The sequence below is a fragment of the Trichosurus vulpecula genome, chromosome 9, assembly GCF_011100635.1.
Source record: "Trichosurus vulpecula isolate mTriVul1 chromosome 9, mTriVul1.pri, whole genome shotgun sequence".
NCBI lineage: Eukaryota > Metazoa > Chordata > Mammalia > Diprotodontia > Phalangeridae > Trichosurus > Trichosurus vulpecula.
The window spans coordinates 147146124-147163069 of NC_050581.1; the positions used below are offsets into that span (position 1 = coordinate 147146124).

General features: G+C 44.2%; 1 protein-coding gene across 1 annotated transcript in view; it reads right to left on the reverse strand.

Annotated features, from left to right (window-relative positions):
* Positions 1–6026: 6026 nt before the first annotated feature.
* CHST13 (carbohydrate sulfotransferase 13) overlaps positions 6027–16946 on the reverse strand; it is a 55874-nt gene continuing 44954 nt past the window's right edge. Inside the window, exons 2-3 of the mRNA XM_036738793.1 lie at positions 14477–14559; positions 6027–7481 (exon numbers count right to left, since the gene is read on the reverse strand). Of these exons, the coding sequence (XP_036594688.1) occupies positions 6633–7481; positions 14477–14559 (932 nt within the window). The 3' untranslated portion in view covers positions 6027–6632. The remainder of the gene's footprint in view (positions 7482–14476; positions 14560–16946) is intronic.

Genomic DNA, 16946 nt, shown 5'->3' on the forward strand with positions numbered 1-16946 from the left:
TTGTTAATTATAGCTTGTTTCTTTTGCCTTCATTCCGATGGACCTCCTGTGGAATCTCTAGAAACTAGAATTCTTGATATTTTCCTCAACAGCTATCAGATGCTCCTGGGGAGAAAAGAATCTCCTATGTCTAATCGGTGTGCTGCGGGGCACAGGGAATATTTTTGTCTTTTTGGACCAGATATCTGTGATTTGGTCTAATTCCCAATGTGGAGATTTCTTCTATGAATCTGGTTAGAGAGAGGCTTGGGTCACTGAGAGATTTAGCAACTTGCCCGGGGTCCTGAACTCAATATGTGTGTGACTTGAATCCAGGAATTCCTGATTCTGAGGCTGGCTTTCTTGCCATTACATCACACTGTCTTTTATCGGCAGAGGAAAACAGAAACCAAAATGACTATGGATATAGTCATTAAGGTCTGTCTTGAAAAGATGAGGTCAGAGTTCATATCCTGCTATCCTCCTGAGCTGGTGTCTTCTTTTGTGAGAAGCCGGTAGAAAGAGAAACTGCCATTGTAGTGGTTTGGAAAACACATTAGTTCTGACTCTGTTGTGTGACCCTGGGTGAGTCATTTTCCTTTCTCTAGGTCTCAGTTTCATTGTGAAATGGGATTGAATTATATAATCTCTAAAAATCCATCTGGTGCTAGTTATTTATTCCAATTAATAAGACAATAAAACAGATTCATCCATGGTGGTGATGGGTGGTGCCCAACTATACACACAGAGCTAGTAATCTTCTCGGTCAGGATCTGGGGATAGGGTGGGATTCCTGCTTGGGCTTAGGAAGCACAAGGATGGGAGCAGGAAGATTTTAAAAGTGGAAAAGAAGGGCAGGTAACATGGCCGAGTGGAATGAGCTCAAGCTCTAGAGACAGAGGACCTGGGTTAGAATCCAGCTTCTGATAATCATAATAGCAGCTAGCGCTTACGTAGCATTTTATGGTTTGCTTATCCTCGCAACAATCCTTTGGGGGAGGTGCAATTATTTTCTCCATTTTACAGATGAAGTGACTGAGACGGTAAGAGGTCCAGTGACTGACTCATGGTCACAGAGCTAGTGACAGAAGCAGAATTTGAATTCGGGTCTTCCTGACTCTAGTCCAACATTCTCTCCACTGAGACACCTAGTTGCCTTCTTACTATATAATCTTGGTCATGTCATTCTGTCTCCCTCTGACTCAGTTTCCTTCTCTGTAAATGGGGGGACATTAGATTAGGTGGCCCCCGAGGTCCCTTCTGGCTATAGATTCATGATCCTAAGAGAGGACAATCCAGAGATACTGCAGGGTTATGACAGATGTCACCAGCTAGGGCTGGAGAGGAGTAAAAAGTCACCAGTTCTTGAGGTGAAGAACCATTTAATTCCTTGGCATGGCGATGGCTGGTGGTGCTGCTGCTGCTTCTGGATCCCCTGTATCCAATATTTTGCTGACAAGCCCCATCCAGTTCTATCCTTGAAAACCAAATCTGACCCATCAACATAAGGACCTTGGCTTTGGACTCTGGCCCCAGCTACATCTAATTACAAAATCCACTGGCTTTCACTGACATTCCTTAAGGAAATGAATGTAGGACTGCTGCCTGACCTAACAGGTGAGCAAGTGTTCCTGGCCAACCTGGCCTGCCTGCCATTCACCATGATTTATCAGCCTGCCAGCTGCCTTAGATGTAAATGGATTGGATTCCTGCCCTGATCCTAGGATCCTCAGCTTAATCAGTAAGCCTGTATGTCTTAATATTCTGGAGCAGTTCCTGGCTGAAGCTATGAGATGGCAGAGTTGGGTCGGACCTGAGGGCTCTATCTTCCAGTCCAGATTCCACCTGAACCTTGGATTCGTTCATTCTCTGACCTCATGTGATGGTGAGCTCACTACCATTAGAGGCCATCGCTCTTTGTACAACCCTAATTGTTAGGAAGTTCTTTCTTACAGTGAATGGAAAACGGCCCCTCTATAGCAGGCCCTCTATCCACTGCCACACTGCCTCTACGTATACTCAAACATTGAATCAACTGAACCCAACCACTGGTCAGAACCTTTAGCTTGCCAATATTTGGAAGCAGAAGAGGTAGAGTTGATATCAGGAACTTAGCCATCTTCCACAGGATCATGGTTAGTGGGAGAAGACCTCAAAGGCCATTTACAAGCTCCTCATTTTACAGTTGAGAAAGCTAAGGGAAAGAAGGGCCAAGTCTTGTCCAGGGTCACACAGGCGAGCGCTAGTTTCAGGGACTTGGAGATGGAATGGCCCTCAGAGGTCATCTATCCATCACAAATGAGGAACCTGGGAGAAAAAAAGGGAGACTAAGTGATTTGATTAAGGTCATGCAGGGTGTGAGAATCAGAGGTGGGATTCAGACTCCGGGTCTTGACTCCGGAGCTAATTTTCTTGACACTCTAGCTTTATAATCAAGGAAAAACCAGCCTAATCCCTCTTGTCCCATAATGGCTATTCTTGGTCCTCTGTGGTTCTCCCCCACCTTTTAAACTATGCTTCAGAATTTCCAAAGAAAGTTTCACTTTTTAATTTTAATGTTGTAAAATGTTTAAAATGAAATAATTATCCATTAATTTATTCAGAGTATATTTTTAAATTGTTTTGAACAGTGAAATCATTAGAAAATAAATTGAACAGAATTTGGATATGCTGTAGCATTTTGCTACAGAAAAACATTTTTCTTCAGTTACCTGAGGTTGATAACTTTTGGCCAGGCAGGGGCAGAAGATTAATCTGCCATCATGAGGCACTAATAGAGATGGGGAGTTATCAATGTGATTACTCCCTCTCGTGATAAGAAGAGAGAAGAATAGAAAAGGGAGGTGATGGGGGTGACCCAGTGTTGAAGATAGGTTCCAAATAGCAATAGAACAAGGCATAGGGGATTCAAGGAAAGAAGTCTGGGAGCATGCAATTTACTGGTCCATTGTGGGATCAGCACCCAGAAAGGATGGGAAATGAGGCCAGAATATGGTTATAGACTAGAAGAACAGGAATGGAGGGGCTAGAAGTCAGTAGGGATTAACAGTAATCATGACAGCTAGCTATATATATCCATATACACACACACACACACACACACACACACACATATGTGTATGTAGTGTTTTAAGATTTGCAAAGTACATTACAAATAGTTTGTCCTCATGACAACACCCTGCCCTCATCATGAGTAGGAATCATACATGCTTAGAGTGAGATCCTCAAGTCCATTCACAATCCCCTAGCAAAGCATTATTCCATTCTACTGACCGAACTGTCAAACGAAGCGTTCTCTCTTCTTTTTTAATCACCCGTTCTTCTTTTCATCAGTCCTTAGCTTATGTATTCTGTCTGTCTCTCTCATAGTAGCAGTATGAGATCTCAAACTGAAGTATAAAGGCTAATTATTAAAACAAGTTAGTGCTGGTTAAAAAGCAATTAATCAGTGGATCACAACATACAGGAACAAAGCACAGTAGCATAGTCTTTGATAAATGCAAAGATCCAAGTCTTAGAAGGCAAGATTCCAAAGGAATCTTGAGGCAGGCCATAAGTTGTACAGGCCTGGTCTAAACCTATTTTTCTGCCAGATTGCCAAAAAAAAAAAAAAAAACCAAACAAATCTGGGAAAACTAGATGGCAATCTGGCAGAAAATCTTCCTAAATTCCAAAGGATTTCCTCTACATGCAAAGGATGTTTTCCTTTGGCACACTGCAAGTTTTGCAGGCCTGGTTTAGCCAAACATCTCACACCATATATCAAGATAAGCTCCAGATAAATCTATGACTTAGACATAAAAGGTTACATCATAAATTAGAGGAATAAGGAAATTACCTTTCAGCTCTATAAATAGAAGATGTCATCATTAAACAAATGATAAAGATTTCTATCAAATACACACATAGATGCAAGTCTTAGTCACAGACCTACATTTGAGGGAAAGGTCTCAAGCTTCCAGTCCCAGGGCAATGTTTCAGTCCTGAAGAAACTTCAGCTCCCCTAGAAGAACTGAACAGGAATTCTGATGACTCACTATTTGGATATCCAGAAGCACCTAGGTAGCATATCTACTCTTCATCATTTTTGCTCAAGGATCCTTAAAGGAGGGGAAAAAAAATCCATTCAGCTGTCAGATTAGAGGAGGATACACCTCTCTGGCAGCTGATTAGGACACAGCAATGGGAGACTTGGTTCTGCTGTGTGACATTGGACAAAGCACTTGACAGACCCGCCCAGGAGGCAGTTTCCTTATTTATCCAATGGTGATGCTACTATATGTCACACACATACATACCTCAGAGCACTTACAGATAAATTGAGGTCACAGATATAGGAACACATTGAAAAGATTGTAAAAGCATTAAACCAACGCAAGCTGTTATTGTTCATGGATGAACTCAGACGGGAGGCCTTGCCCCTTCACTGAGAAGGGCATTTTTGCCTGCTGGATCTTGATGGGTCCAACCAGCACTGAGTGATTTTCTCCATTTGTGCCACTGAGAGTCCTTCACTCATTGCCTTGAGTCTGGAAACACTACAGGAGCAAATAATCCATTACATTTGTGCTGCATTTAAAAATTTTTCCAAGGTCCTTTCATACTTTTCAAGCCACCCTAATAGGGCTGAGATTATCACCATTTCATAGAAAAGGAAACCAAGGCACAGAAAGAACAATTGACTAGTCCTAGGTCACACCTGGGCAACTCAGTGGAGCAGCAGAGAGGAGGAGAGAGGAACCGCCTTCCTTTTCGCCACCCACAGGTTATAGACTTGGTGCTAGAAGATCATCTAATGGAGCGGTGTCAAACTTAAGGAGAAAGGTATTCTTGGTGGGGGTGGGAACATACTGACTTAGAAAACCACAAATTAACATTATGTTGTATTGCATTTTTACTTATTTTGTTAAACATTTCCCAATTAAATTTTAATCGTGTGTGTGTGTGTATAGATGGCATTTGTGGCCAGCAGGCAATGAGTTAAACACTTCTGATCTAGTCCAATCTCATTTTACAGATGAGGAAACTAAGGCATATAAAAGTAAAGTGACTTGCCTAAGGTCACACACAGCTAAGGACAGGTTTGGGACCTGGATCCACCTCTCCATGCTAGGCAATATCCCATGCCCCCCACCTTTACCTCCATCCACTCTCACCCGGTCTCCCTCCCTTAACATCGCTGTTTAGGGATGGCGTAGCCTACCCTGGTCATAGAGATAGGTATGATGAAATGAAGAAGTTTTAGCCTCCACTCAGCTGTCAAACTGATCATCTTATATCACAGGGCTGACCGTGTCACCCTCCCCCACCCCTATTCAATAAACTCCAGTGGCTCTCCAGAAGGTCCAGGATGAAACAGAAAGTGCTCTGTTTGGTACTTAAAGTCCTTCGTAACCTGTCTCCTTCTGTCCTTTCCAGTCTTGTTACACCTTACTTCCCTCCACGTGGTCTATTATCCTGCTAGAATAGCCTGTTTGCTCTTCCTTGGATATTCCAGCTCTCCAGACTCCACTGGGCCTCTGAACTGGCTGTTCCCCATGCCTGGAATGCTCTTCCTTCTTCCTTCCACCTCTTCACTTTCTTCAAGACTCAGCTCAAATCCCACCTTCTGCAGGAGCCTTTCTTGGATCCCCTCCCTCCTTCTTTCCCTCCTACTCCTCCTCAGTACCTTTCCTCTGAGATTAAATCTGTATTATTATATATTGTGAGTTTTACATGTTACATGATATTATCAATATACATACCTTCCATTAAATATCCACACATATGTATACATTAGGCACACATGTTATATTTATAAGTGTGTATGATATATACACATATGGATATAGTATATATATATTATATATACACATATATAAATATACACATACACACGCCTATCTTGTATGAACACTGTTGTTTGCATATTTCTTTCCATTACCATGTAGCTCCTTGAGAGCAGGGACTGTGTTTTTACCTTGTTTACCCCAGTACTAGGCACAATGCCTGACATACAGTAAGTGCTTAATAAATGCTCATTGACTGAAGAATGCCACAAAGACAAATGGTAAAGAAATAAATTTACTTTTGTTTTGAAAAGAGTTACTCCAGCACCTTAGGGCATCTTATAAAGAAAAAAGAAACCTGTTCCAGTATTGCACTCTTCAGTTCCATCACATATAACCCAACCAGTAGAAAGAAGGCCAGAAGATCATCAGATTTACTAGCAATGAGAGCTAGTGGCAGGGGAGAGATGGTGAGGGAGGAGATGGCAGTGCAGACCGAACGGGGGCACCTTTCAAGCAAACCCCCACCAAGAACCCTCCGCACCCATGATAAGGGCTCCAGGATTAGGGTCTGCAGCCAGGCCACTGAGTGGCTACGGGGGATGTGGCCATACTTAACCCCTAATGCTCAGTTTGGAAGAAGGGATGCAGGTGGATGGGTGATCAATGCTCTAGTGACTCCCTCCCTCTCATCATTCAATAGAACTCTGTGTCTCGGTCTCCCTTAGTCAATGGGGAGACAGTCCATGGCATGGAAAGGAATGGAAAACAGCAGCAGGTAAGAAGGGGGACATGGCCAAACCAACGAGACCTATCAGTCTGTAAGTGATGACTGAGAGGCAAAAACCAGACCTCCCACCTGAGCCCGAGACACCTCCTTGGCTGTTACCGGAGCTGCAAATAGGAAGGGATAGAGTAGTTGAACAGGAGGTAGTCCATCTTGTATAAATTAAACAGTCTTCTTTGGTAGAAGGGGCTGATCCCCTCGAAGAAGCGGGCTGTCTCGCTGTCTGTGGTGCGAGTGATCTTGGACGAGGATGGGAAGTGCAAGCCGGCTTGGTCAGCACCAACGAGGCCCAGCACGTAGGCCGCATCCTCTTCCAGCGTCTCATACTTGCCCACAACATCATAGTGGACCAGGCAGGGGTGGCAGAGGGAGTGTGCCCGCTCCCAGTGTTCATTGAATGGTTCTTCCTTCCGGGTGCGGGGGTCTATCAGGTAATAGAGGAATTCCTCAAAGCGGACATCATCCCCCCGAGCCAGGGCCTCGGGGCTGGGATGCTGTCGATGACGCAGGATGATTTTGGTGCCATATCGCCTGTGGAAGGCTGTGTTGTAACTACGGGTAAACTTGTTACGATATGCTGAGACCAACCGTTCAAAGGGTTCCCGAACAAACAGGAACTTGAGGTAGGCCCGTAGCCGCCGGTTGATCTCAGCTGGGCTATAGTCTGCCAGTGTCTTCAGGTTGGTTGGCACATGGGCCTCATGGGCTGGGATCTCCAGTGGGTCTCGGTACTTGCCGCCTCCTGTGAGCACCATCATCACTCGCTTCCAGTTGGTACAGGCTACTTTGGGCACATAGCAGTACAGCAAGCCATGCTCATCGTCCACGACCAGGTGGCGCAAGTCCTCGGGGCTCAGCAGGCGTCTCTTACGGGTATAGCGGTTACACACTTGACTCAGAAGCTCCCTCCGTCTTTGGTGGACTAGGTGGAGTGGGGAGCGCTGGAGCTAGGAGAGGGAAGAGAGACTGTTAGAAGTGGCTGTGACTCAAATCTAGGACGTATGTTACTCCCATCTTCGGAGGATCCATCTTTTAAGATGGACGGAGTTTCAGAGCCATCAACATTCCTGACAGAATGTAAGTTCCTTGAGGGTAAAGACTGTTTAATTTTTATCTTTGTATCTTCAGTGCTTAGCACAGTGCCTAGAACAGAATAAGGCCTAAAAAATAATTTTCATTGATTTAATCCAACCCCTTTATTTGAAAGATGAAGAAACAGAAGCTCAGGGGATCCCCTAATATCATGCATTGAGCCTTGCCCAAGGTAACACATTAAGTCAGTAAATGATTTGGGGCTGGAACTCAAGTCTTCTGCCTTCCAATTTTGTGCTTGAACAACAATGCAGGTTGTCTCTTGGTGGAGTCGGGTCTGACACCTGTTTCTAGGCCTAATCTAACCCAGTGGGATTAGGTACACCCAGGGGGAGAGGATGAGGGGTTGGGATCAACATCTGCCCTTGGAAAAATGAAACAAACCAGTGAAATCTGGCTCCCTCCCACCTCGTGCCACCAAGGATCTTTATGGTACTCCCAGACTTCCCAGGGTCTGCTACTTTGGTGCCTCAGCTCCGAAATACACTCCCTGTTGTTGTTCTGTCTTTTCCAGTCATATCCAACTTTTCATGACCCCATTTGGGGTTTTCTTGGCAAAGACACAGGAGTGGTTTGCCATTTCCTTCACCAGCTCATTTACAGATGAGGAAACTGAGGGTTAAGTGACTTGCCCAGGGTCACAAGGCTGGTAAGTGTCTGGGGCCAGATTTGAACTCAGGAAGATGAGTCTTTCTGATTCCAGGCCTAGCGCTCTGTGCACTATGGCTTCCCCTAGCTGCCCCTAGACAGGCATACTCCCTCCTAAGCTCCAAGTCTACCAGCCCTGTCTCCCCCAGTCAAAGTGTCCAGGTCTTCAGTGAGTTAGAAGATTTCATGGGAAAGTCACTCACTCTCTTTGATCCTTACCTTCCTTCTCTGTAAAATAAGATGGCGGTTGTTGTAGATATCAACGTGGAATTACACAAGAAAAGGGACTGCATTGTTTATACCCTTGGGCCCAGGGATCTCACTACTGAATATGTAGATGCTGAAAGGGGCACAGGCAGAAACAAGGCTCCACTGCGCACTGAGATACTCATCACATACACCCCACTCTGAACAGTGGCAAAGCTCTAGAAATGAAGTAGGCATCCATCGATTGGGAAATGGCTGGAAAACTATCGTTTTGAATGTAATTGAATATTATCACACAGCAATATATTTGTATGAACGGCTGTAGAACTACTTTGAATTTACCTAGTTGTGTGAATGCTATTTCCCCAAGGAAAATGTAAATTTCTTAAGGTCAGGGAGTCTTTATATATGTATAAAGTGATGAGAGGCAACATTATGGTATGGATAGAGAGAGCTAGCCTTGGAGTCAAGAAGATGTGGGTTCAAATCTCATCTGAGCCACGTACTGACTGTGTGATTCTGGGGAAAACAATGAACCTCTCAGAACTCCAGGCAAGTCTTTAAGATTGCAAGTTGCAGATAAGGTGGTAGATGGACTTTCTTCACTGGAAGTTCCTTACACCAATGAAAGGGTGAGGCAAGAGAGATGAGAGGGGAAAGGAGAGAGGAGGATGGGGGAGGTGGGAGGAGAGGGAGAAAAGGGGAGGAGGGGAGAGAGACAGAAGAGGGGAGAGGGGAGGAGGGAGAGGGAGAGAGAGATTAAATATAATAGAATTTAAAATAGTTTCAAGAGGAAGCAGGTATTGGCAGCTGCCCCATGAGGTTAACCTAGCAGGGATCATTCTCTCTGCTTGAATGTTGAGAAAATGAGTTCAGTTCAGGGGAGTTAAGTGCCATAACACAGTAGAGTAGAAAGAGCCCCAAACTGGAAACCTGGAGATAATGGTTCTAGCCACAGCTCTGCTGTGAAATGTGTCCTCTTGGACAAATCATTGAGTTCCTTTGAATTTCTTTTTTCTCATATATAAAATAAAGGGTTGGGCCTAGTTGATTGCCAAGGTTTAGGGTTGGCAAAATCAGTGTTAAAATATGGCACATCAGTAGAAACAACTAAGATGAAATACTAGCCAAGCTGGCCAAATATCACTTGGTTGGAAAGCTTAAAAAGTTCTCTTCCAGTTTAAAAATAGCATGATTCTATGATTTGCCTAAGGTCACAGGGCTAATCCTTGATTGAGTTGATATCAGAATCAAAGGTTCTAGACTCTTAAGAGTCCATTTGTCTTACTCTTACTCTGCCCTATGAGGATCCCCTTTCCTTGGAAATAAGACTAAAAACTCAGAAAAGTGGAAGTTTTACCTCATACATATCAGATTGGCCAAGCTGATCAAAGAAGAAAATGGTAAATGTTGGAAGAATTTTGAGAAGTAAAGCATACTAATACATTGTTGGTGGAATTGCGGATGATTCAACTATGCTGGAAAATAGTTTTAAATGATACTCAGTGAATTACTAAAACTGCCTTTCTCAAGCCCTCTTAATTCTAGTGCCTTCCCTCTCTCAATTATTTCCTAGTTATCCTACATATAACTTGTTTGTATATATTTGTTTGTTTGTTTTCTCCCCCATCAGATTGGGAGCTCCTTGAGGATAGGGACTGTCTTTTGCAACTTTTTGTATCCTCCGTGCTTAGCACAGTGCTTGGCATATAACAGGCGCTTAATAAATGTTTATTGACTGACCAGTATCAATATTGGACATATATAGCACAAGGTGGTCAAAGAGAGAGGGAAAGATCCCATAAATACAAAACTATAGAAGTGCTTTTGTAGTAAAAATCCAGACATAAGGTGAACATCCATCAGCTACAGAATGGTTGAATAAATTGTGGCATATGGATGCAATGAGAAATGATGACTGTGAGGAACTCTGAGAAACCAGGGAAGACTTATATGAACTGATGAAGCAAAGAGAACTAGTAGAACAATTTCTACACAATGACCACAAAAATGTCAAGAAAAACAACCTCAAGAGATAATCAGATTGAGTCATCACTGACAGGGAAACATGCCATCCTCCTTTTGGCAGAGTGATGGTGTTGGATTACAGAAGAGGAATAGGGCAGACATGGCCAATGGATTGGTTTGCTTTTGCTTGGCTATACTCCTTTGTCACAAAAGAGGGCTCAACTTAGATGATGTAAATATTGGAAAGTTACAGTCATGCTAGAAAGCATCAATAAAATGTTTATTCTATTTTTAAAACTTTATCTTCCCTTTCCCCTTTAACTTGTCCCCCTTTAGACCCCTCAAATAAATAAAACCTTTGTAACAAATATGCGTCATCAGGCAAAGCCAATTCCCACATTGGTCATGTTCAAAAATAGATGTTTCTTTCTGCATTTTATATGTATTGTTCTCTAGCATGCTTTATGCTTCATTCTCTGGAATTGTGGTTTTTACTGATCAGAATTCTTGAGTCTTTCAAGGTTGTTTTCTTAACTATGTTGTTATTATTGTATAAACTGTTTGCCTGGTTCTGCTCACTTCATTCTGAATCCATTTACAGAGATCTTCCCAGTTTCCTCTGAAACAATTCTTTCATTATTTCTTAGGGTACAATAATATTCCATTGCATTCAGATACTCTGATTTGTTCAGCTATTTCCCAATAGAGGTGCACTTCTTGGTTCAAAACACTTATTCTAAAAAAAAAAAAAACATTTGCAGACTAATAAATTTTTTTCTGAATTTCCTATTTGATCAGATTTGTCCAGACCTGTGTCTGAAATTGCAAGCTCTAGCTCAGCGGGGTCCCATTAATGAGGTATTGCTGCTGACTTGAAGGGGCCCTTCTTGGCCAGAGAAGGGAGCCAGCCGCCTATAGATCATAAGCCTTAGGCACAGGAGAGGGATTCCAGGACTAGAGACCCATTTTCTTCTTGCCTAGGAGGTTGAGAAAAACAGGTCACAGTGTCCATGGCTGAGGGTCCTAACCTTTAAGAGAAAAGCAGCCCAGCAGGGCACTGTGCACCTTCTCAATGGACAGCTTCCTGCCTGGCTCCCTGCCCAGCTCAGTCTGACCTCACCTCGCCACGTGGGCCAGGAGCTGTCTGTGGAAAGCCGCCTTGGCAGGCTCAGGCCTTGGAGCCCGACTGTCCTGTGCTGTGAAATCCTCTCCTCCTCCTTGGGTTCTCTCTATATTCACTCTGGGGCCAGGTTCGAGCTATAATGGGAACTAGAAGTTCAAAGTTTTCTGAATCTCATGCAAGAAGATTCTCAATCACGACAATTGCCTGAGTCTGGTTTTCTGAGTTAGGCACTTCTAAAAAGACATCTTTAAAAAGAAGTACAGAAACAGCGGTTGGGTGTGTACCTATGGGGAGGATGTAGGTACTCCCTCTTAGTGGTTAGGAAGCATCCTCTCTCCCTCTAGCCCTGCCAATTAACCAACTCTCAACAAGCATTTACAAAGTGCCTACTATGTGCCAGACATCGTGGTAGGCCCTGGGGACTCGGAAAAGTAAAATGATGCAGCCCCTGCCCTGAAAGAGGCTTACGTTCTGTGTTCTTGTGCTTTCTTGGGGTTGTTGATGAAAATGAAGAGGGGGTTGCCCTGGATTACCAAACCATCATGTCTGGTTTCCCTTGATATCACCCCCTTCTCTCCCCTCCTTTCCTCTGGTGTCTGATAATGAGGCGGTCCTTCTCCTTGCCAAGGCCAATGCCTCTCCCATCCTCACTCCATCCCCACCACTGGCTTCTGCAGCAGACTGTTCTCTCCATTATCCCACCACCCCCCCAACTTTCAATCTCTTCATTTTCTACTAGTTCCTTCCGGGCTGCCCTCAAACATACTTCTCTTCTTTCAAAACAAAACAAAAAACCTTCTCTAGAAGCCACCATTCCCTGAAGCCACATCCCATACCTCACTTCCATTTATCAGCCAAACTCCTGGAACAAGTTGCCTACAGCTGTGGCCTCTCCTTCCATCTTTTTATTCAACTACTCTTGGCAGCCTGGCTTCCAACCTCATTGTTCTGTGAGACTGCTCTCTCCAAAATGGCCAACTATCTTGTGACTGTCAGGACAGATGGCCTTTTCTCATTCCTCATCCCTCTTGAACTCTCTGCTACATTTGAACTGTTGCTCACTTTCTCCTCCTGGATACTCTCTCTCCTTTCTGAATTTTTGCTATTCTACTCTTTCTTCTTCTTTGGTCTTTCCTTGGGTCTGCTTTTCCTGCCATCTTCTTTGCTGGCTCATTGTCTACTTCATGCCCCCCAACTCTTGATGTTCCCCAAAGCTCTGTCTTCTCTCTTTCCATTCTCTCTTGGCAACCTCGTCAGCTTTCATGGGTTTAATGATCATCTCTATACCAACGACTCACCAGTCTATAGATCTAGCTCCAGCCTTCCTCCTGAACTTCCTTTTCACATGATGGCCTACCCAACTGGACTTTTGAAATGGGATGCCCCAGAGACAACTTAAACTCAACATGTCCAAAACAGAATTAATCCTTGTTCTCTTCAAACTGAGCCCACTTCCAAACTTCCCTATTTCTGCTATAGGTACCATCGCTCTTCCAGTCTCCCAGGTTTGTAACCTTGGCAAAATTATTCTCCGTTCTTCACTCTCCTTCACCCCATTTATCCAATCAGTTTCTAAATCTTGTCATTTCTACTTCCATATCTCTCACATCTGACTCCTCTCTAGTCATCCAGCTACCATCTTAGTTCAGATCCTCATTACCTCTCACCTCAACTATCATAATGGCTTTCTAATTGGTCCCTGCCTTGAGTCTCTCCCCCATTCCAATCTATCCTCCACCCAGCTGTCAAAGGGATTTTCCTCAAGTACGGCTCTAACCATGTCACTCCCTTACTTAATAAATTCTTGTGGTTCCCTATGGATTTGATCATATATCATAGAATTCTATATTTTTTAAAAAATTTTTAAATCTTTTAAATTTTTTTTGAATTCCGTATTTAAAGCTCTTCTTTACCTGGCTCCAAGCTTGCCCATCTCAAACTGCCCTGCTTGCTGCTTCTCCATCATCCAACTCTGTGCTTTGTGTTGGCCATCCTTTATGCCTGGAATGCACGCCCTCCTCACTTTGCCTTCATAGAATCCTTCTCTTCCTTCAAGATGCAGTTCAAGCACCAACTTCTACATGAAACCTTTCCTGATCCCCCCTTCCAGTATAGTGCCTTCTTCCCTAATTAGTCTGTATTTATTATGTAGGTGTTGATTCTGTTTGTACTTATATATGGACTTGTCTCCTTCTAATAGAATCGGAGAGTAAGGGTTTTTTATTTCAGTTTTGTATTTGTACCCCTAGTGCTTGGTGCATGGCAGGTACTTACTAAAAGCTTCCTGATTGACTGATTGACTTCCCTTGTGTTCAAGGCATGATCCGGCTTCCTCTTAGGCCTGACACCACCTAAGTAACACCTGAATGAAAGTAGCAGCTGAAAGGACCTCTTGGCAGAATGATGGAGGGGAAGTTTGCTTTGGATTCGCCTTCCAATCCCCTCTTCCATTCCTGGAGAGCCTTGGTTTCAGCTGGTGGTCAGCTAATCCAAGCTAAGGTGTCACCTGATGAGGTTTTATGGTGCTTTCCTTTCCCAGGGATCTGTACAAAATCTCATTGGAGACATATAAAGGCCAAATGTTCTAAATTTCCAGTGGTGGAATTTCTGGCAGCTAGAGAATTTATTTGGAGTAGAAAGATGAAAGCTGATTAATGCCCCTCCAATTATGCCTTGTAGGCAGCTGTTTCAACTATTTATAAGGCCTTCAGGGTGGTAACCTTAATCACTCTCAAATCTAAGGTCAACTCTGCAGTCTCCTAACTAGCTCCAGCGAGGACTCCAGGGCAGGGAAAGCTACAAGAAGACAAAGGGACAATCAAAAACCTAGAAGGTTGCCTTCCCTATCATCCCTCTCCCTCATCCCAAGGGAATCCTGTTGGCCAGGCCCCAGACCTCACTCACCTGGTCACTGTCATAAAGTGCCTGAAGCGGACTTCTCCCTGTCTTGCCAAACCATCTGGAGCCCAAGATCCTGTCCTCAGCATCTGGATGAGGAAATGAGGAGAAAGAACAAGTTATCCTCTGGAGAATCAGTCTGGTATAGCTGGGGGTGGGGAGAGGGAAGAGAGGCAGGAGGAGGAAGGGAGGGGGAGGGAAAAAAGAATGGGAGGGAAAGGGGAAAGGGAGGGGGAGAAGGGAAGGGAGTGGCAAGGGAGGGAGAGAGTGGAAAGAGAAAGAGGTGAGAAAGGGGAGGGAGAAACAGAAAGGAGATAGCGAGAAAGGAAGGAAGGAGGGAGAGAGGGAAAGAAAGTGGAAAGAGAAAAAGAGGTGAGAAAGGAGAGGGGGGGCAGAAAGAAAAGAGAAAGAAAGGGAGAGAGGGAAAGAAAGACAGGGAGGAAAGAGAAAGAGAAGGACAGGAGGGAGAAAGAAGAGAGGGGGAAGAGGACAAGGGAGAGACACAGGGAGGGAGGGGTGGAAGGAGAGAGAGAGAGAGATGCATGCATACATACATACATGCCCTGGGGGAAGTGAATCCATAGAGTGGAAATTGTGCAGTTTGGGCATTTAGGCAGTGTGGATTTTTGTCTCATTATGCTATTAATTTGCTGTGGGACCTTAGACAAGTCCCTTTTCCTCTCTGAAACTACTTCCTCATCTCAGTGTTACCAGGGACAGAGTCCCAGAAGGTTTTACGGTCCTGTGCTCAGAGCTGATGGAGACAGTAGCTCCTTCCCTGTCTGTCTCCCAGATGAACAGCAAATGAGACAACAAATGGGAAAGCCTTTTGTCGTTTTACCTTGAAGGAGGAGAAGGATTCTATGAAGGGAAAGTGAGGCGGGGGAGTGCATTCCAGGTATAAGGGATGGCCAATGCATTATGGCAGGGCTCAGAAAGTCCATACACACACACATATATACAGACACAGAGATGTTATATATATATGATTATGATAGTGTATATAGGACAGGATTCTTTAAATGTAGTTAATATCACCTCCCCATCTCAAGCATCCTCCCTGAGCAGGAGTTATAGGGTGGGGCTGCTGTTGGGAGGCGGGTGGGAGGGGAGACCACCTGGAATGTGAGGAACTGAGAGGCTCTAGGAGGAAGAGGCCAGAGGAAGGGAAGAGAATCTGTCTCTGGGGCTTCCACCCAAGGGTGTCACAGGGTTGTAAAGGCAAACTGAATAAGTTTTACTTCAATTTAAAAAAAATTCATTTTTAAATCTTCAAGCTTGGCACATTTTGCCGAACTGCCCAGAAATTATGCACTGGCCACTTGCCATCACCCCCCTAAAGCTACAGACAAAGAAAAAGCCGGATTCCTTTGTCAACCTTAAAGTGCTAAGTAAATGTTAACTATCATTATACCTCTCTAACGGGGCTATTGTGAGCCAAGTGCTTTGAAATCCTCAGAGTAATTCACAAATGTGAGTCACTTATTATTACTTCAAAGGATTAGCTCTGCTTTATGTAGGTGACTGTCTTGAAATACAGAAAGTACTAAAAACATTTAAGGATGTTATAATTTTCTTTATTCATTCCAAATGTATCTCAGGACTTGACAAAGCAGCTGACTGCGGCTTATTTTGAGTCATCGTGTTGTAGTAAAAAGACTGAAGTGGGAATGAGAAAAGTTGTTTTCTACTCCGGGCTCTATTATTAGCTCACTAAGTGACTCCCACTCTCTGAGCCTCAGTTTCTCTCTCCGTAAAATAAGAGAATTGGACTCGCTGTTCTTTCAGGGTCCCTTCCAGTCCCGACATTCAGTGAGTGGAGAGGAGTCCTGTCCAGGACAGGCACCACCCGGCTGCAGAGCTGTCCTGCATGTGGAATTCCTTGGCTAGAATACTGGCTTTCCAGGGAAAGGGTGATTTTTCCAGACTTATTTTGTTGGACCTCTCCACCTCGTGAGGTGGAAATCTACCAAATGAAGGCTATCAAGGAAGAAATGCAGACCCACTGTCAGCCACGGACTAGAGAGGAGGAAAGCGGCAGACATGTGCCAGCCCTGGCCCCACTCTCTCTTGTGGCGTGTGTGTATGCCTGACCAATCACCGGCCAGCCAGCCACCCCCTCGGTAGTAAATCATTTTCCCTTGGCTTGAGAGAAGGGACCCAGCCTGATGCCAAACACAGACCTGCCTTCTGGAAAGCCCAATGTCCAGACACTATAGCAAGCTGATTCCCCCAAGGACAAAGGGGTTGGAGGGCCAAATGTGGGGTTGCTTGACTTTGCTTTCCCATCTACCTCCTGGCTTTTCCCTCTTCCCCCATAGCACCTCAAAACACAAAGTTTTCAAACTTCATCCTTGGATGTAGATTGTTCTTTTTCTGAGTCATCTGGCTACAGAGGAAAGATAAGTTCAAAACCCCTCTCTGATACTTACTACCTATGTTACCTTGGCCAAGTCATTTTATCTTTTTTTTTTTC